Below are 21,951 nucleotides of genomic sequence, written 5' to 3'. Positions count from 1 at the left end.
TGAGTAAAAAGTAAAATCCTCTTGTAAAAGGAATTTTTTTTAATGTGCAGTCCTCCTATAACGAATTGCACGAGCAAGAGATCTTTTTCGACTTTGAGAAAGCTAAAAACATACTTAAGGACAACTAAGTACAATGAAGGTTTAATACGGGTTCTTGCACTACTGAATTCAAGCAATGTCACCGCCACACACTCAGGAAATCTTTGCTAATAAAAGAGCTGAAAGTCTGGATGTCTGTGACGCGATAGCGCCTAGACCGTTCGGCCGATTTTTATGAAACTTGTCACAATGTTAGTTTGTAGCATGGGTGTGTGCACCTTGAAGCGATTTTTCGAAAATTCGATGTGGTTCTTTTTTTATTCCAATTTTAAGAACAAAAATATCATAAGATGGACGAGTAAATTACGAAATTATCATAACGTGGAACCGTAACATGGGTACAAGCCAATTGGCGAGATACGAAATTATCATAACGTTGAACCGTAACATGGGTACAAGCCAATTGGCGAGAAAATTCACATTACATTATTTGTAAATATACAGATGAACCAAAAGACCTTTTAATTTTTCTATTACGGGCAAAGCCGTGCGGTACCACTAGTTATAAATAAAATCGAAAAACGAACTAGAAAACTAGAATTTATTCTACGATATAGAGACAGACTGGTGTCTGTAAATGTAATAATCAGGTTTTTAGTCTTGCAATTACAGATTAAAAAGAAATTTTTCTTGGTTTTCAGACTCGGTGCTTCTAATAATGAATTTGCTTCGCTGTTTTCATTTTTGAATAATGAGAAAAGTAAATGCATAAATTCTTGTGCTTTCTGGTGACTTAATTTAGTGTCTGTTACTAATGTTTTTGTATTAATTAGTGCTAATTATTTATTCAATAATTTATTTTTCAATTTTTAGCTGTCGAGAATCAATAAAATAAAGTGAATATGATTCATGCACATTGGGGGGATGAAAATGGGACTTTAAACTCTGGACCCTCCCCTTGCAAAATTCCTGTGTGCGCCACTGCTCTAGATTGTTCCACTAAATAGGAACGCCTTATTGCTAGATGCATCTTTTGTTCCGTAAAAGATGCATCTTTTCAGATTGTTTTCCTAAAAAGTACGTCTTTCCGGATTGTTTTCCTAAAAAGTACGTCTCGCTTGATTGTTTCCCTAAAAGGTGCATCTCGCTAGATTGTTCCACTAAAAAGAAACACTTTGCTGCATTGTTCCGCAAAAGATGCATCTTGCCAGATAGTTTTCCTAAAAAGCGCGTCTCGCTAGATTTTTCCCCTAAAAACTGTGTTTTGCTAAATTGTCTCCCTAAAAGAAGCGTCTTGCTGCATTGTTCCGTAAAAGACACATCTTGCTGGATCGGTCCCTTGAAAAGTGTGTCTCACTGGATTGTGAATAAAATTAAGGCTCTAAAACAAATGCCTTGGTGGATTGTTATCGATGCGTCTTACTGAATTTTTCTCCCAAAAAATGCCTCTTGACTGCTTGTGCCCTAAAAAGAGCGTCTTGGTGGATTGCTCCCTGAAATTTAGACCGTTTTAAACTGGTCTCCTAAATAGTGCGTCTTACTGGATTGTTAATCTGAAACGTTAACCTTGATTAATTGAACCCTCAAAAAAAAAAACTAGTATGTTGTGGCCATCACGAAACTTTCTTCTATATTTTTCTTTTTTTTTTTTTCTGATCCCTCCCCATGCTTGACGAGGAAGCAATATTCCCAACAAAAACAAAATGACACATGCAAAAACTTGACGACTATCCCAATGTCTGAATTATTGCAAAAGCAAAGCAAAGAGCGAAAATTGAAAGTTATTTTAAAAGCCTTGCTTGAATGAATTACAAATATTTTATTTGTTAACAAACATAAGATGGCAACAGTTAAAAATTTTAAATCATTGGGATAATATCATAGACTAATAATAAGAGTAGACCGAGCTATGGCAACCCTTTTGCTGCTCATAAACCAAACCATGTGACTGGTGGATATCCTAGCAACAGCGGGCGTTAATCGTAGCAGACGATCAACGCCAGCGCGAAATAAAATAAATAGAATTGATGGAACACGGAAGAATGATCTTTTATGGAGTCCGATTTGTAAATTTGTTATTCTACGTTGTAAATATTTTGTTAATATAGTGAGTTTTTCGTTTAGATAGTATTGTGCATTTTCTTTAGTCAATTTCAATAACTCTCTAAGCAATAAAAGATGCAAGCGACCAAGAAGAATCAGCAAACGGTAAGATTTTTACCTACAGTTTCAATTTAAGATACCGATTAGTACATTTTTGCGTTAACGCAAAACGTTTACGCCATTTCGTTCATGCCAACGCTGACAGCTCCAAATGAAATAAAAGTTACCGAAAACTGATCAAAAACAATTACTAATGTCAAAATAATGCATAACTAAAAGAAAAACAGTTCAATCTCTGCACCTGGAAGTTTTTTTTAATGAAAACACATTGTCTTAAAATACATGTCGAGTGCCAAACTATAGATAATGCTGCCATCTAGCAACCCTGCTGCCAAAGTCTTCGCCAAGCCCTTCCACTAGTCACATGATACATCTATGAACCAATTTTCTTTATCAGCAAGAATGAGAAAGCTCGGTCTACTCTTATTATTAGTCTATGGATAATATTTCCTATCATTTCCATACAATTAAAATCAGGAGAAATACGCAGACGACAATCTATTACGATTTATCTTTCTTATTGTTGCATTAATAAAAATATTTTTATTCGCAAAAAAAAAAAAATCAACACCTCTTGGAGCGATCGGCGTAAAAATAGAACCAAAGCCTGTTTACATATGGATTCACATATATTCCAAATTTCAACCAGAACGTAGCATTACTTCTTGAGATAGGGCACTCAAAATGGAAAAAAAGAACGGGTGATTGCGCTACCCCCTTTTTAGCTATTGACACAAAAATAAAATTAGTTCTTATACCCACTAAGGGCTACTTGCCGATAAATTTTTCTTTCATTCCGTTCATTATTTCTTGAGATACAGCAGTCACAATTGACGACAAAAAACGTTCTATAGCTCAACCCCCGTTTGAGTTATTGACACCAAAATTAAATCAGCACCTGTTCCTGTTAATACCAACATATGGACCAAATTTTGTTTTATTCCGCCAGTTACTTCCTGAGGAATAGCAAGCACGCGTAACTCAAAAAACGTCCCATTGCTCCACCCCCCTTGGAGGAATTCGCGCCAAAAACTAATGGACTCAAGTTCACATACGGGCACATATGTGTACCAAATTTCGTTCGATTTCATGCGGTAGTTTTTGCTGTAGAGCGGCCACAAAAAACTGGTCACACACAAACGTGACACACATACATACACACACACATACATACATACACACACACACACAGACAGACAGACATTTTCCAAAAATGGTCGAAATGGACTCAGCACACCTCAAAACGTTCGAATCCGTCAAAATTCGAAATTCGAAAATTTGCACGAATCCAATACTTTCTTCTATATATTAGATATAGAAGAAAGTAAAAAGAACTTTTCCTATTTGTATCACTGAATTATACCCCTCTTTAAATTAAAGTGGAAGAACATCGCATTTAACCATCATCTCATTATCACATCATCTTCCGTACAACTTTTTTAACAAAATCGGTTGTTTTGTTAATGGTTACAACAATGAAGCAAAAAAAAAGCATTTAAACTATTTATATCTTCTTCCAGGCGCTAAAGGAGTAAAAAAAATATAATTTTTGAAAAGATAATTAACATTGACTAAACTTTTGTCTTTACTGTGCTGTGTTACAACATATTGATATGTATTAGTTATATTGACAAATAAGTGGATCACTTATATTGACATATTAGTGAATGCGCACTCGCAGGGGCATAAAATGCACGTGATTTGATGCAAGCAATTCTAGTTTAATAATAGCTGAAAATAAATGAAGCCAATTTGAACCTCTCTACTTTTAATGAATATTGTAAATAATGAGACGTGAAGGTGAGACAGTGACACTTAAAAAATAAAGAAATATTTTTTAAGCTAAAAAGTGAAAAATAATGACATCCTTTTCGTAAATTCCATTTTTTTTTAACGCTTTTGTTCATGTTTTTAAATAATAAGATTTAAGTTTACTTTATTAGAAAGTTAAACTACAATTACAGTTTTGTAACTATACCATGCGAGGCAGTGAGAAGAAAAGGGATATAAGTGAACATTTTGAAGTTTTGTGTGAATACGATCAAATCATAGATAGACTTTCATTGAATTTTTTTCTAAATCAGGACGTGAGCAGCACCTACCAGACATGCGCGGATGCAAGGGAGAGGAGAAAGGAGAGCCAATATACAGAAACCTCGGAATATTTTCGATATGGCATGAGTTCCAAAAACGCAATTTCAGACGATCTTCGATGAAGTTAGAAGAAAGGAGGCTCTCTCCCGATTTTTTTTTTTTTTTCAGAATTGTCACGTATTTGTAGCTCATCTTTTATTGATTAGAGATCGGAACTTTCAACAAGATTTTTTTCGAAATTGAAGCTCCAGAAACTTAAATTTAGACGATCTTAGATGTGCGTTTTAGAAAGTGCGGCTGCCCTAACCTGGAAATCTTTCAAAAAGAAGTCCAAAAAAAGCAATTGTGGGACACCTTTGACAACATTCGAGTAAAGGTTTGGGTTCAGTGCACTCCTCCAGAAATATTTGAAAATTGAAGTTCCAAACGAAAAAAAAGCAACAGATATTTGACAATCTTTAATCATGTTAGGGGGAGGAGGTTCGGAAACGTATAAAAGGGCACTTAATAGAAATCAATCGTCCTCTTTTTAAAAAATATCTGGATCCACCCTTGCTGCCAGGGCTGTTGTTATTGCCCCAAAACAGCAGAGGGGCTCTCGTACTATTAGTATTGGTTATCTCTCAATTTTGGCATTTACATCCCTTTGCTTCTCACTGTTTCATATTAACTCACTAACAATAACTTTCTTTCATTTGATTCAATTGTATATGTTTCTTAACATTTTTGACTGGAACATAAGTCTAAAATATCATCTCCAAGTCACATCTTTCTAATACAATTGTATTGCAAAAAAGTTACAATGTTAAACATTGCTTCTTTCTAATGAAATTTTATACTCATATTACAGTCACAAGGATCTTACGTGCCATAAATATTCATTCCACATTAATTATGCAAAAACGGAAAGTATGACAATTTAGACCTGTTTATTATTCAGAGGTCGGAAATCAAATATTTATAACTGTCATTTATATTTCTAAAAGAATCAATTATATAAACAAGGAACAAAGGATCATCTTGTTAACTTTGCTTCTGAAAATGCAACTATATTTTTTTCCTCAATGTCATATAATTTTCTCATGTTTATAGATTAAATGTTAATACTTATTGCTACAAACATGTTTGTTTTTAATGTATATTGCAGCTTGGACAGCATAAAACTGTGACACTAATTTTTAAAAAGTAATCCATACAAGAAATGTGCTCTGTATCTAGAAGTAATAGCGGTATTTGGAGTATGTACTCTACGCTAAATGTTGACAAAGAAAAAGATGCAATAAACTAATTTCACGACCTCAAGAGCAGGTAAAATTTCGATTGCTTAAGACACAAGATAATCCAAATTAATTCCATTTTCTCGACAGTCACGACATTTTGTAGTAGAATACAAACAAGGGAATTATTTCTTTTCTTTAAAAAAAATGCATCTGTAAGTAAAATTTGCTCTCCAAACTATTTGCAGCAAGTAATTCTTAAAACTCTAAATGCTTCAATTATGTAAACATGAAAAATGGGAACTAAAGACGGAAAATATTTCAGTTTTGATGCACTGATGGCGTGAGTTAATGGAATCTTACGCAATAGATGCAACGAAAGATGAATGATTGCAGGCACGCAAACCTTGCGCAATTTTAATTTTAATTTTACTGGATCTAAATTTTTGCGTTAATAGTCTAGTAATAGGCCATTTTTGTTATAAAAATGGGCGCAATGGTAGTGCTTCCTTCAGGCAAAAGTATTACTTTTTGACACTAAAATTGATAGAAAAAGTGAAAAAAAAAAGTAGCATGGAGCCAGAAAATACTTTTATTTTCCAAACATTTAATTTTTAATTAATTGTTGTTGTTTTTTCTTTTAATTTCAGACTTCTAAAGCAAAATGTTTCATCGTGTAACGTCACAAGTGAAGAAAGAAATCTTGAATCAAAACGCGTGGTTGTCTTTCCTGGCAAGATATCTCCTTTTACTTGTTTTTCACGGAGAGCAATTATAAGTGGAAGGAGGGTTGTTGCAGTCTGACCACCGATTGTATGGAAAGGCAAACTTCCGGTTTTAAGGCGGAAGTGGTCGCATCTATTAGCTTTCAGGGATGCCAGCGTTTGCAGATGTATGTTAGCTTCTAAATTAACACTAGAAAGACGGAGGGGCCTGTGTGGCCCCTCGCGTAGTTTGTTGTTTAATAACTCGGATGATATCTAACGGAACTTAATGGAATTTTCTGACTTTTCATTATATGACACTATTTGAATGCTTGTTTAATCATTTAATCATTCGCCTCATAGTTCTGTTAATATTTATCCTTATACCTAGAAAGACGGGAGGGGCCACAGTGGCCCCTAAGCATTTTGACAATTAAAAATATTATTTTTTTTCCTTTCTCCTAATTGTTGTAGCATAAAAAAATGCCATTCACTCTAGTTTAACCTGTAACTTCCTCTTTATGCAGCCGATTGGCTATCCAAATGCTATAAACAGTACCGACTGCTTACCATCCTAACGGTGGCCATTGCTCTTAGAAAGGAAAACTAATTCAACCTTTTGCCCAGTATAGAGAGAAAAACTAAAAATAATTAAGTACTAAATTTTTATTTAGTCATGAAAGAAGGTGTATCAGGCATGTGGACTCCCTCAGGAAGAATTTTTAAAAGAATTCACTCCAAAAATGTGTAGGGGCCACATTGGCCCCTTCAGTCTTTCTAGGTATACAGAAAATGTCAGTCATTCTAGTGTTAAGCAGAGTCACAGTCAAATGAGCGAAATACTCGCATTAAATTTTTAATTTTCCCTCTCATTCAGATCGACTCATCTTAAACGGACGTTTTCCAATTCCATATAATTCATGGACGTAAATTATTTATTTGGCAACTTTATTCTGATAACCCAAGCGAGTTGTTAACGTGTGACGTTAGCAGCGAAAATGAAAGCAGCGACTGAATGTTTTTTAAGATTATTTTTTAAGAGAAAAAAGTCAAAATAAAGAAAAAAAAGTAACTCACCCCATAGTTTCGACCATACTTTTTCAGAAAAAAAATGTTTTTAAAAAATAGGAAACAACCCAACTACGATTTTTTCCCATGTATTTTTTGTCAAGAAAGAAATTTTAATATGTAAGATACAAATTTCTTTTGATATAAATAGAGCAAACTTGAATCTTCTTAATTTGCTTATTACTCGACGACATTTTACCATTTTGCTCCTACCATGAAGTACCTCTGTCGCAGAACTTCTAATCCTTCTCAGCAAAGTAATTTAAGTGCGCTTTTTATGTCATCAACGTTAATGAAATTTTTATTAAATAAAACGGTTTGCAATCATTGAAAAAAAAATGGTAAGCTATGCGTGCAATCAGAGCTGGGCATGACAGTGATAGCATTATTTCTTGTCAAGTTTCAATAACTTTTTACGTGTGACTAAAACAAGTTGATATTTTGCATTACCACGGTGGAACACAATTCCTCTGCAATTGGGCAATTTTGGCCGTTTCTTTCAAAACTAGGAAATCACTCGTCAAGGTATAACGGGTGAAAATTGCTTCTACATTTGAACGAAGCAATTGCCTGATTAGGGACATTTGGATAGTTGAAATTTCGACCCTAACTACAGTGTAACCCTAAACTCTAGTGGATATCGTTAACTGCTGACCACTTTCTCGTTTCTTCATTCTCCTAAACTAAGTCTTACCTATAAAAGTTACAGGATCCAGTTCAGTCTTATGAAAATAAAGCATTTCCCTGCAAGTCGATCATTGCCAAAAACTATTATCAAATTATAAATAACTTACTGAACTTTCGGTGCTTCAACGATGAAATGTGTTGTCACGCATGCTATGGCGGGAGTTTTATTGTTGGTGACGTCACAGAGTTACTCGATCAGTGATTTTTGCTGTTCATTATGAAGATTGATTATCTCTTTGCTTGATGTTGATAGTAAATATCTGAATTTTTCTCGTTTAAACACTAAAAAGTAGTGATGTTCCAGATATCCGTATCCGTGGATATCCGAGGAAAAATAAAAATCTGTATCCGTATCCGTTACTTTTTTGACGGATCTTAAACGGATCTTTTCTATTTTAAAAATTTTGAAATATTTGAATAAAAGACTTTCAAATTTCGTTTAAATTAGGTTTTATTCCCTATTTAAATTATAAGGTATCATTTTAGAAGCCAACAGCCCTCTGAGACATGTTTTTTTTTTTATTTTTAGTTTAATACTAGTTTTTGTTATTCATTTGGGGTTTCTGTTTTTCTTCATTTTGTTTTTTCCCGGCATCCTTCAAAAAAAGTGAGACAAGTCTCTATTTACTGTTTGTAAAGGTGTTCCCGGCTGTTATTCCGTCGGTCGGAGTAATTTGGGTGGAATGGGTCAGCGCTGCATTTATACTGAAATAAAATTCGAAAAATTATTTCTCGCCCATCCAGTAGCAGCTTTACATTCTTGCTCATGTATCCTACATGTACCGAGCAAGCTAGGAATAATTTTTCACATTCTATCTAAGCATTAATGCTGCGCTACCCGTTCCTTCCAACTCTCCATCAATTTTAATGGAGATTTCTTCAAAAAGTAAATCATAGTCTTTATTATATTTTCGCCGTAGATGACATTCTTTGAATAAACAATGTTATTATAGTGACGAGAATACCTTCCGTAATAAATTTCATACTTGGATAGTTGAATTGGGCAAAAATGGTTTGAGATCCGTATCCGTATCCGTGGATCTTTACAGTAATGATCCGGATCCGTATCCGTATCCGCGGATCTACTTTTTTAACGATCCGGCACATCACTACTAAAAAGACCTCAAAATGCGAAACACTTTTATAAACCTAAAAACTTATAAATTAATTTCGTGCACATAATTATGTTACAACTCCGCCGACTTTTTCTTATAGAAAGTTTCTACCAAATACTTTATCTTTTTTGTAGTGGAGCTTAAGAAACGTTGACACAATTGCGTATTTTCAAAACCTTGACTTTGTATATTTCGCACAGCATTTTCTGCTTAGTGCTTACACTATGTTTCCTATGTGAGGTCTTGCATGGTAACTAATTCTCAGTTGGTACTTGTTAGTTTTTTGTCCAGCTTAAGTAGGTTCATTTTTTCTCTGCTTTACAAAGATTAAAACCACTGAATACATTTAAACAAATGCAATCACATGAATTCTTTTAACTCATCAAGTAGTTTTTTTGCAAAAAAGTTTTGAAATTATTTCTGATATTTTTAACGAGAAATCGGAGTTATTCTAATTCTAAAATGAAACCATTAACTTTCCTTTTGTTGAGGCTACTGTGGAAGTGAATAAACCAGGGTTGGCCAGATTGGACCCAATTGGGTTGGACCCAATGGGTTTTTTTTGAAAAAATCCATTATTTAGCCAACTTTTGGGTTTTTTAAAATTTTCTGAGAAGTTTTTAAAAAAATTAATTAATTTAAATACTTTTACAATTTAATCTTTTTTATTTGTTCTTCACCACAGACAATGGACATAAAAAATGAATTTTGAACTTTAATAGTTTTTCTTAACTCTTAACGGCATTAAAAAAATACTTCAAAGATTTTAAATAAATATATTTAACTTTTTTCTTTAACTGGTCAATAAATAACTCAAATTATCTTGACTAAGTCCTGTCACGTCGGATTTTCTCAGTTTGTAGATTGTACAGAGGAAACTACTCTAGCTAAAAGGCTTTCATGTGAATTATTTTCTGCAAACCAACACGTCACAAATCTCAAATAAACAAGGTATATTTTTTAGAAATTAACATGTTTTACAAACGGTTGGACAGAAAACAGAATAGGATGTACAGTATTTTCATTATCTTACGAAAAAGTTTAATACTTCTTACTCAGTACACAGAAATAAAAAAAACAGACAACATAAAATTCAAAGAAATGTTTTGATTAAGCTGGAATTCAGTAGAAAGGGATTTAAACTACTTGAGGTTCTACAGTAGTTTTGCATAACAAAATGAAATACAATAAAGTAAAATGCAAAAAAGAAAAAAAAATGTAGTAATTAGAAACGAACAAAAGATTTTATCACTCAAAAAGTAACTTTGCTTTAACTGTTGGTAATCATGGAAACTAAAAAATCTGAAACTTCACCATTTTTGGGTTTTATTATCTTTTATACTTTTCTTCAGAAAATGCTGAATTTTCCAGCTTTTTTTTTTTTTGTGCTTTATAGATATACTTAAGCTGCAATATGCTACAAGTACCCCACATTTTCCCTAAAAAAAAGACAAAAAACCCACATTTCTTTTAAAAAACCCAGCTTTAGTTGGGTTTCTTTGGGGTTTTATTTTAAAAAATCCGGGTTTTTGCCAACCCTGGAATAAACACATGAAAATGACAGTTTCTTTCTTTCGTTACAACTACTATTCGACTAAATGTTTCTATAAACACAAACTAAGAATTTAATGTCTTACGTATCTAATTCGGTATTTTTTTTCGCAAAAAATAAATAAATAAATAAACGAAACAAGAATAGGGGCATTTTTCTAGAAGGGATAATTTATAGTAGTAATATTTAGTTCTCTTTGAAAATGAAAAAAAAAATCTTTACGAGAAAAATTTCGAGTGCAAAAAAGCATTAAAAATGAAATATAAAGGAGAGAAGGGGGGAAAAGTTTTTGTTTCTTCTTCAAGAAGCATTTTATGGCTTGTAGACGTTGATGTGTTGGCTGCTTTCAGTAGAAGCTTTGGGTTAACGTTTTGTTTTCGGTTAAAAGTGTAAGAAATTGTTTCGCACGATCACCTTCTTAAAATTTGATACAAACAACTTATTGTTTTTCCAAGATTGGAAACCAGAACTTAATTTTTAACAACAAAAGTGTTGAAACTCTACAGTTTTCAGAATGTATTTTCATACTAAAAAAGCCTGAATTATATCTATTACGTAAAAATGCACACAAAAGTGGTTAAAAGTACAATTGCTGAGTTTGCGGGAGCTACTCTGCCATGGGCAGGTAAAGGCAAGTAAGCTCAAAGTCTTTTAACATTAAAATCCTTGCAGGTCTGATACATGACAAAAAAAAAAACTTCTCCTTTTCTCTTTTTAATAGCGTTGATATTAAAATTTTATTCTATGCACATATCTCTATCAAATTAAAATGTTACGGAATTAAGAGCTTAAGTAAAATATTAAAAACTTGAAAACGCATGACGAGTGTAAATGTCTACGCCCTCTTTCAATTAAAACTTTCAATTCGAAAGCATGAACTTGAAATTTATCTCAATTACTTGCAATAAAAAAATTATATCATTTTTTTACTGTTACCTCAGGGTGATGGGAAAATATCTGCTCAAATTTTGAAGCGGGTTGCAAGCTTGCAAGAGACGAATGTAAAATCATACGCTTTTAGGGTACCCAGTTCCTTTAATCAAAAAAAGAGGCGATTATAAAAGAATTCCCATCATAATTAGGGAGCCCAGTTACTTATGATCGAAAATCAGGACATTTAAAGGATTAGCACTTTTCAAGATACTCCCAAGCCCATAGTTTATTACTCCAAATCTACAAAACATCACATCCAAAGATTTTTGTATTAGATCTTACTTAATCGAACAATTTTTCCCCGAAATATCATTTTTTAAAAACTTGCCAAACAATAAAAAAACAATAGCCATGAGGGAAAAGCGGAAAAAATATATTAATGAAATGTCTAGTTAATCCGCTTTTGAATCAGACAATCCTAAAATTCTACAAAAGTTCAGGACACATCAGGATGATATGTTCTGAACCTGTGATCTTGAACATCGGGACAAAATCGGGACATTTTCAGAATCAGGACAATCCTGATAAAATCCTAATAAGAATGCGTGTATGGAAAGGCCGAATGCAGGTGCTAAAGGGTGCTGGATAGGGCACTAGAAGCAAGGCGGCAACGCGTGAAAAGCGCTGCGACGCTATTCAGTGCAACAGCGTAGTAATAAAATATATTCTGCAAGTTAAATTCCATTTAATTTAAATAAATCATTATTATAGTTATGAATTTTCACTGCATGAAAAAATGTGGCAATAAACTAAAAGTGCATAAATAAAAAAAAAATCTATTCGATTTTTTTTCTAGCAATCACGATTGCTTATTGTTCTCACTTGACAGTCCTTGATGTTGTGGTTCCTTTTTCAGCTTGGACCAGGGACACCAGCACCACCGCGCACCGGCCTCTGCAGGCGCGGCTCCGAGCACTGCCTCCTGGAATCCGTTTCTCCTGGTCGATGGCGTCCATATCCTACACACACCTACACACACATACACACAAGCCTTTGCACACATACACACACGCCTAAGTGCATACACACAGGTCTACGCACACACACAAACCTGCACATGCACGCACTCGCGCCTACACATACACACACGCCTGCACACACACACACAACTATACACACGTAACCGCCCAAGAGGAGGGGTAGGCTTGGGGGGACTGGAGCTTTTTGTAGAAACAATAGCCCCCAAGTAGTAGGACCCTGTCGCAACTCGTGATTGCGAAAAACATAATTTGAATTCAAAATTTCAGAATTCAAGGGTTTTTTTTTTTTTTTTTTTTACTTTTTTGACTATCGGATAATATTTTATTATTAAGCTGCTACACTGTGTAATATCATAGTGATGAATAACAGCTTCGCACATTACTGACATATATCGGACATTATGCCGCAAGCAATGGCCTCCTGCTTGGGCAAAGAGATAAAGTTTCTCTCCCGCAGATATTTTTTGGCATTAAAATTCAAAAAAAAAAATTCTGGATGATCTTCAGTGATATTAGCGAAACGAAGTATTGTTTTGGAATTGAAGTCTTGCAACCGCAATTAGGCCGCATTTTATTATGTCAATTACGAAAGAAGAACGGTTTGGTGTTCTTAACTTTCTACCAACTTTCTTTTTGAAATGGAAGATCCAAAACACAATTTCAAGGGATCGTAGGCGATGTGCTAGGTGATGGAAGTTTGGACGCCTTTACCCAGGAAATTTTTAGAAACTGAAATTCCAAAAAGGCGATTTTAGCCGATCTTTAGTGATGTTAGGGAGAGGGAAGATTCAGAGGTTTATATTCAAATACCATCGTGAACTCACGCAAACATATATAGCACATTTGTGCGTGAGTGTGTAACTCAAGATACATAATAAGGGGCAGATAAGATAATAAAAGTCAACCGCCCCTCCTTTGAACAATTTCTGGATCCGACCCTGCTACAAGTGCTTTTATGCTCTAACACCTATTAAAATTAGGCTACACATTTTCCGACGCAAAATGCGTCCATGAAAAGTGTTACTAAAAATTGAAACGATGAATTCTAATAGAATCAAGGAGACACTTTGGGCAAACGTATAGGAAAGGACATTTCAAAGAGAAGTAGAAATTAATTAACCCTGACTTATTGTCAGAAGACTTATGCGGATGGAAATCAGTTTAGCCTTTGACGCTAGCTTCCCTTGACGTATTAAAATAGATATCGCTGTGGGAGATGTATATAATGCATGTATATCAAAAGTAGTCAAGTAATAAGCCAATGATAGAGGAATGTATCAAATTTAATTAATGTCATCCTTTTACTTGGATTTGGATTGTAATTGGACAAAGGAAATTTTATTCCCAGTGCTACATACGAGGTCATTCGCTATTTGGTGTTTCTAATTAGTTAGTCCTTTAATTGTTACCACATATCTTTCTGAAGTCTGAGGTGATATAAATATGAATGGGCCCACACATCTCTCGACATTTTAATGCCCAAAAGCGTTCTTTAGAAAGATGAAAGGTATACGATTTGCCCTACGAAATTTAATCAGTAATTCATTTTTCATAGTAAAGGAAGAATATTGCAATCATGAAAAAAAAGTTGTTTAAATTTCGACCTAAACGTCCATTTTACTTACCCCCGAAGGAATCTTGAATTGTTTTTCGGTCCGTCTTCTGAATGTTTAATGAAGAAACAGAAAGTATTAATTTTATTTAAAGAGAATCACTAGTCCTGGTTTAAAGCAATCCTGCTATTTAATGCAGCTTTGAGCCACGTCACAAATGCGAAGCCAAATCATTTATTTTAATAAATATAGTGCAACTTGACAGCAGAATAAAAGTTTTAAATGTTTAAAAACTCCTACTTTGAACTTTAAAACCTCAGAAGATTTCTATCATCTACATTATCAATTTCTGTGGCGTCTGTCTATGTGTGTGTCTGTAACCCTATCTGCTCTGGACTGTCCATGTCTAATAAGTCAATACGTTGAGTACACACGGCAGAGGTGCCCCCTCCCTGACAGCAAGGGCACCCCCCCCCCAATATTGCGAAGACCCTGCTCCCCCAAGAGCAAGAGTCCTCCCCTAAAAATATCAATGGCTCAGTCTGCGCCATGACCTCCCCCCCCCCCTAGGTGGGCACCCCTGGTAGAGAAAATACCGGGGAAGGAATGCCGCTCTGTCTCACCCCCCCCCCCCTCCTTAAATTTTAAGGTCTCGGGGATAGGGGCTGGATTTCCAGTCCTAAGGTGTCGAATACACTGAAAAGTATTAAAATCATCAATGGGGTCGTTTCCAAAATTTTAAAAGTACTTTTTTTTCTGCAAAAGCATGCTTAAAAACATAGGATCCGACCATGTTTTAAATAACTTGACTAAGTTTAATATTTCTAAAAAATTACTTGAATCGGTGCGCTTTCATTGTTTAAGTTTCTGCCGATGACATCACAAATGATGGTTGCCATTCGCAGAACATAATATTTAATTCGCTTCTTTACTCACGTGTGTTGGAAACGATATGGTTGACAGCAAGCGTAGAGCGCAATATTTAATTCGCTTCTTGATTATCATAACGTGAAACGCGGAAAACAAATGCGCCAAAGTAAATCATTTGTGACGTCATAAAGACCACGCATTGTTTGAAAAATCGGACATTTAAAAAAATTAATTAAATGAAAGAATTTTCTGGGTCAGGTGGGGAACTGGGGTTGGCGGACAAAGCGAGCAGAGAGTGGAGCACCCTAAGTTATAAAACTGAATGAACCATTACAATGTAGGAAGATCACTTTCAACAACTTCAAAAATCGCTGCGAAACAGTAACTCCAAAATTCAATAATGTACAATATTGCCATTTTCAATTTTTTTTTTTTTGGGGGGGGGGGGAGATAAATAGCGGGAAACTTATTTCATAACCACATCGTAAGAGTGGAGCACTGGGCTGTTCTATGTTTTTTGAGCAATCACGAATTGCTTATTGTTTTCATTTGACCTTTGAATTACGTTCCTATGGTTTTATTCCCCCCCCCCCTTCCTCTGCAGCACCACTGCCCACCGGCCCCTACCGATGCTGCTCCTCTAGAGAAAACAGTCTCCAGGTTGCGTCCATATCCGACACACACACGCATGCCTACACAGATGAATGCATGCCTGCGCACTGTCGCATACATTATACACACACACACACACGCCTACATACACACACGCGCGCGCACATACACACACAAACGTGCGTGTACATACACACACACGCCTGCACAAAGACACACACGGTCTACATACACAATACCCACACACACGCACACGCCTACATACACACACACGTTTGTGATTGCGAAAAACGTAATTTGAATTTAAAATGCTAAAAATTTAAATTTTTTATCTGGTTTTATTTTATTATTCTTATTTATTTTTACTATTATTTCATTTTTTTAAGCCGAACATACTAAAAAAATTGAATTTACCCGGAATGACTGCAACAAAGATTTTAAACACAAATAATGTCAGATGGTAGAAATTTATTCAATTTAGATGCATTCTCTCGTTCTAAGTGGGACATCAAATGCAAGAAAAATCAAAAATTCGCTCGTGATTCCAGAAGAAAGATATTCGTTCTATATTCAAATAAAGTATTGTCCTATAAGGTGACACTTGTACAGTACGTCTCTACGAATACATAACACAGACGTCAAAACATGTGAAATATACCTTCTTAAATTCTGATGTAGACTACTTACCTTCTATTTTGAATCAAAAATAGGTCTCCTACGGGTGAGAAATGCACTCCAAGGAATCTCAAAGGATTGCATTATTTATTTCTACATTTCACTTTTTCTCACCTGTTCTTTCCCTTCCATCACAAGCTCTTGACCTTTTTCTCTTTGTAAAATCGATATGGAGTCATTTCGGTGGAAGATCCTCAATGTCTGCTAGTATTTCTCCCGGTGTATGAATTCATGCAAAAATGTCGAGCAAGATAAATTCATAATTTATTAGAACAAGTAGGTGCATGGCTACAAAAGCTTTCAGACTGACAATTTGAATCAAAGAAAGTCTAGGGAATCCAAGTATCTCTATATATTTTTTAAAAATACGTCAAAGAAATCGAAATTCTGTCTGTGACGGGTTTGCGTCCAAGAGACCCTATAGAACCTACAGCCATGAAATTTTGCACAGAATTACTTCGAGATCCAGGAGCAGGGGTTCCACCAAGGGTTTCTTATTTTAAATTTCTATTTTTATTTTTAAGTTAAAAATTTGCATAAATTGCCTATGGACAATAAGAAAATTTTCTACACCTTTTAGGCTACATTCGGAAACAGGCACCTGTGCCACCGCAAGTGTTCGGGAATGATTGAGTCGCAATACGTTTTCAATTAGTTAGGTGCGATCGGTGCCTGTTTCCGAATGTACCCTTAATATCCTATGTCATTGAAAAAGCTTTTTTTCTGAATCAGATTGAGCTTGTTTCAATTTCCTCAATTAATTAGAACAGCCGCTATGTAAGGGTTTCTAACTAAGCGAAAGTCCAAGACTCAACTGAATTCAAGAGCGGCGCTAAAGACTCAAGTATTGCTAGAGACCATGAATTTTAAAGCGACTTTTAAACGTACAAAACTGCCGTTTTGCAATGTACAAGAATTCCTTTAGCTGTGAAATTGCTACGTTAGTTTGGACATAGCATTAGGATTCTCTTTGAAGGTTTTTTTTTTTTTTTTAATAATTTTGTTATAGGGTTGGTTGGGGTAAGTGCGTCACTGGGGTAAGTGGCTCACATACATGAAAGAAAATCATTAAGATTTAAGTTAGTCTAATGTTGGAAGTTGATGATACGAATTTAAAAATACTGTTGAATTTTCAAGAACGAATAGAAATATTTACACTTTGTATTGGCATATTGCAAATGATGTTGGAATAATTACTGAGGATGAAGCGATAATGGTTCTTTATTAGCCAACTTTACATAGACGCAGTCATTTAGTGTTTCCAATTTCTTTTTCAACTTATAGTTTTGGCAAATTTGCTTCAAGTTGATCTTAATCAACTGCATTACGTCATCAAATACATCTTTATATGTAAAAGTAAAATATATACCTATAGGCTTTCAATAAATTTCACAAATGAAATTGTTCTGTTCTTCGTTTAAATATTTTCCCCGTGATACGGATTTAAAAGACAGTAAATATCTCATAAATAGATGCATTTACAAAAAAATAATTCACACTAAAAATGTACATACTTTATCATGTAAGACCTCCTTATACCTTTTTAAGATATGCTTCATTTAAATTTAAATGAAAGGGGGTGACCCACTTACCCCTTAATATGGGGGATAAGTAGGACACCCATCCGAATTTGTAAAAACTATAATCGTTAAGAGTACATAAATCATTATTTCAGAAAAAAATGATGAACTTTTGTTTATTATTAATGTGATAGATAAAATAAAACAATAAGTCAATTTTTTTTGTTTCAAAACGAACTATTCTCAAAAGAGGTCCCACTTACCCCAATTAATCCTGAGTATTTTTATCAAGTTCCTTTTGCCTTCGGGTTGGAATGGGATTTTAATATTTTTCTAAATTTAATGAGCTCTCTACTGAAATTCTATCTTTTACGGGAAGCGGAGTGCGATTTTTATTTTATTCTAATCATACCATGTATTTTATTTTAATTTTTCTTAACAGACGCTTTAAAATCTTCAGATTGTGAAGCTATTTTCGATAGTTGGTGAGCGGCATCGAACAGGGCACGGAGCACCCTAGTTATTTAAAAAGTTACAAAAGTCCGAAATCTACAAATCTATGCTTGCTTAAAATTTGAATTTTGGACTTGTGGTTGAGTTAACAAATACAAAGCCCGACTAACTCAAAGGTAGGCCCACAATAGCTCGGAGGCGCCCTGAAAACAATAATGGAATAATACATTAGTTGATTTACAGGTTTATGGCCGGTCAGAATGCATTTTTGGGGTCTTTTGTGTCTATCACAGAACTATGTAAACCATTTATCGTGTGCATTATGAATCCTCTTTGACATCCCTCATAACTGTGACATTGTAAATTTGCTACTGGCAAAATAAAATTCTCCTTTAAAGAAGTTTATTTCCAATTGACAAGTCATTATTTTATTATTATTTTTCGTGTAGTTGTAATGCTATGCATAATTCTTCCAGTACTTTGGAGCCCCTCAGGAAGATGGCTTCCCAGGCCCAGGCCTAGTCGGCCTGTGCGATAATAAGGCCCTGCAAACATAGTTCATCCTTAATATAGATTTGTTAGCTCAATCAACAAAGCTAAATTAATACTTTTTGTTATTCATTTTTGTTTTTAGCAACAACTGGAAAATTTGTCTCAGTCACCAACAACAAAGAAAATATAAGGTTTTTTTTTTCGTACAAACATTATATGTTAAATGCCATGCGTATTTATGTGGGTTTCATCATAGGCACGCGTGCAGTGCGAAGGTATAATGGGACAACCACTTTTTTTTGTTGAAAACATTTCAACAAAATCTATTCAAGTTTTTGAAAAATAATATTTTAAGTACGTTAAGAATAAAATTATATATTACTAATTACATATTTTCTTAGTTTCAGTCAACAACGAAACCTGCGGCTTGAGCAGTGAGCTTATTGTCAGACACACATGAATCGCGCGGCCTGAGCAAAAAGCTCAGTGTCACGCAATTTTCTGCATTTTCCTTGAAATATTACGCATGGTTCTACTTCTGTTTTTTTTTTCTTCGTATGATGTTATGTTGCTAAATTCAAGCGGTATGCATAGTGCTACATACTTGCAAATATTTGGTCATAATTGAAGCTATTAAGTAAAATGCACTTACCAAAATCATTACGTGAAAAAGCATTATAATTGAGTTCTTTAGTACAATTCCAAATCCATGAGCTTAAAAAATACTAACTGTATTAATGACAATCAAAGTACAGTGCAATTTCGTTTATCCGGACTAACTGGGACCAAAAACTGTCCGGATAAACGAAAATCCGGATAATCCGGGTAATAAGTAAAACAGTCTTAAATAAGCGGACTTATCTTTTATTGAGGCAAAACCCAATGCTGAGTAGTAATAAAACTACGTAGTACTGTTTCTCGCAAATACTTTATCATTTATAATTCAGCTACTGTGTCGGTGTTAAATTAGCACTGTATTTTGTTGTCCGTTCTATGCAGGAGTTGCACGTTTAAGGGAGGAAATCAGTTTAGGAGGCTGAAAAATTTGGGCTTTTCGTGATTTTTTTTAACAGAAAAGAGATAATCAGAATTTCCATAAACTTGGAGGATATTTTATTCATCATTTGAAGTACAAATTGTACTTTTTTTGAAGTTATTTCCACCAGAATTAGTGGAGTTAAAAACTGCTGTCCATGGACAGTCGCCAACAGAGCTTGTTGCTGGTGTGCATTACAGAAGCCACAATTTTTGCCTGTAATCTTTCCAATTTTTCTTTTTCGTAAACAACATATTTCTCTAGAATATAAACCTAACTGTGATCAAAAAAGTGGAAAATTGCTCGTTTTTGAGGTGTTTCATTACAATGTTGTGTTTTTCCCACCATTTTTTTCACACTTGCATGAAAAAAATATTTTTATTAATAATATCATCAAAGAGTTAGTTTCATATAGAGTATAGTTGAATAAAGAATATTCACACAGATTTTCAGAACGATTGTTCGAAAACTCTTTGAGCTAGAATGCACACCAGTTGAAGAAAAGTTGTTTCGAGAAAAACGCGCTTGGAAAAAAAGGCTATGAACATTTTCGAATCTTCACAGTCACTTTAAGTGCTCATAGCATCGGGGCTAATCGGAATTTTTCACTTAAATTTTGTCAACATATTCTTGATTAGTTTTACTAACATTTTATTATATAAAAAAGCGGAATTTTTGACCGCTCTAAACTGCTTCCCCCTTAACCAAAACATAACCGAATATTTGACGTATTTATTTTTCCGCTCTTGCAATCATAATTTAAAATTATTATTTAAGTAAATATATTTATTTAACTCTACAAATTTGATTCGAATAAACCGGAGTTCCGGATAAACCAGAGCCAGATGAACAAAATTCTATTGAACAGTCAATCGGAATATCTTTGAGACCATCTGCATAACTTTTCTCTACATCATATTTTTTATGTTATAGTATAGTTTAAACAGCTGTGCCCACCCCCCTTCGAGCAAGGGCGCACCCCCCCCCCCCAAAAAAGCAAGAGCTCCCTAAAAAGGAGAAAAATACCCCTCAAAACAACGCTCCCTAAAAATTTCAATGGCGCTGTCTGCGCCATTACCCCCCTAGGTGGGCACCCCTGGTTTAAAATTATCAAGAACGGAAATCGCAGTTTATGAACTTGGCCGAAGGATGCATCACTGGGACTTCTATTTTTTTTTAGTCAGTTAAATTAAAAAATATGAAGTGTCGCTAAGTTTTTTAGACTGGCTCAAAATACCGCCTAAATAACTATACATAAAACTCAGTTTTCAGATTCGGAGTTTTTTAACCTGAAGATCATGTCTTAATTAAATATCCGACCCCCCCCCCCTTTTTTTTTTTTTTTTTTTTTTTGAATCAAAGATTTCAGTTTAAAGCCACACTTAATCAACAAGACTTAAATATATATAATAAGTTAGTTAACACGCAAAAAAAACAGACAAACATCATTTGCAATGTCATGGAAGAAATTAGATTTTACTTACTCTCAACATCAAAGCAAACATTTAAATTCAACATTCTAATGAAAAATATTCTAAGGGATTTGGTAAGTAGTTTGTCAACACTCGAATATTTATGACCTCTAGTATAATAATACTCCTCGCTATTCAAACTCGCTATGTAGGTATACAGACCATTTTTCCCAAATGTTTTAGTACGAAAATTTTGGAATGAATATTTACATTCGGTAGCAGATATAAATTTCAACGATCAGTTTATTCAAGCACTCATGTCAAGCACACATTCATATCAAGCACACTTGATATGAATTAAAATTTATTTCTTGAAAATTGAATTGAGTATTAACACCTGATATAAATTTCACCGATCATTTATTTAACTATCATAACTATAATGAAATAAATTTTACAAATAGTATTTGAAAAGCGCTTTTAAAATTTAGCAGTTCATTTTTCATCATTGTCGGCATTAGTTTGAACTTTTATTTGCATTTTATCTATTAATTTATGCTTTTGTTTGTTGTTGCTTTTAGTATATTATCTTACGACAATTCAAGAATAACAAATTTCTACCTATAAATATTTTATATTGTAGTTCTATGTTTTTGTTTTTTGCATTTGCTAATGTCTTCAGTTACTTACAACATTACAATATTGTAGAAAGTACAACAATAGAACTCCACATGTGGTACTATTGAAGTTTCAAATTATATACCTAGCTCTCAATG

The 21,951-nt window shown here is 34.2% G+C and overlaps 1 protein-coding gene across 1 annotated transcript in view; it reads left to right on the top strand.

Moving 5' to 3' along the window:
* LOC129226650 (26S proteasome non-ATPase regulatory subunit 14-like) overlaps positions 1-18,757 on the top strand; it is a 36,627-nt gene extending 17,870 nt beyond the window's left edge. Inside the window, exon 6 of the mRNA XM_054861281.1 lies at positions 18,685-18,757. Coding sequence (XP_054717256.1) covers positions 18,685-18,757 — 73 coding nt within the window. The remainder of the gene's footprint in view (positions 1-18,684) is intronic.
* The last annotated feature ends 3,194 nt before the right edge of the window (positions 18,758-21,951 follow it).

This window comes from Uloborus diversus, chromosome 7 (genome assembly GCF_026930045.1).
Source record: "Uloborus diversus isolate 005 chromosome 7, Udiv.v.3.1, whole genome shotgun sequence".
NCBI classification, from domain to species: domain Eukaryota; kingdom Metazoa; phylum Arthropoda; class Arachnida; order Araneae; family Uloboridae; genus Uloborus; species Uloborus diversus.
Note: the sequence above shows the minus strand (reverse complement) of the source record. Positions and strands in the feature narration are given on the sequence as shown.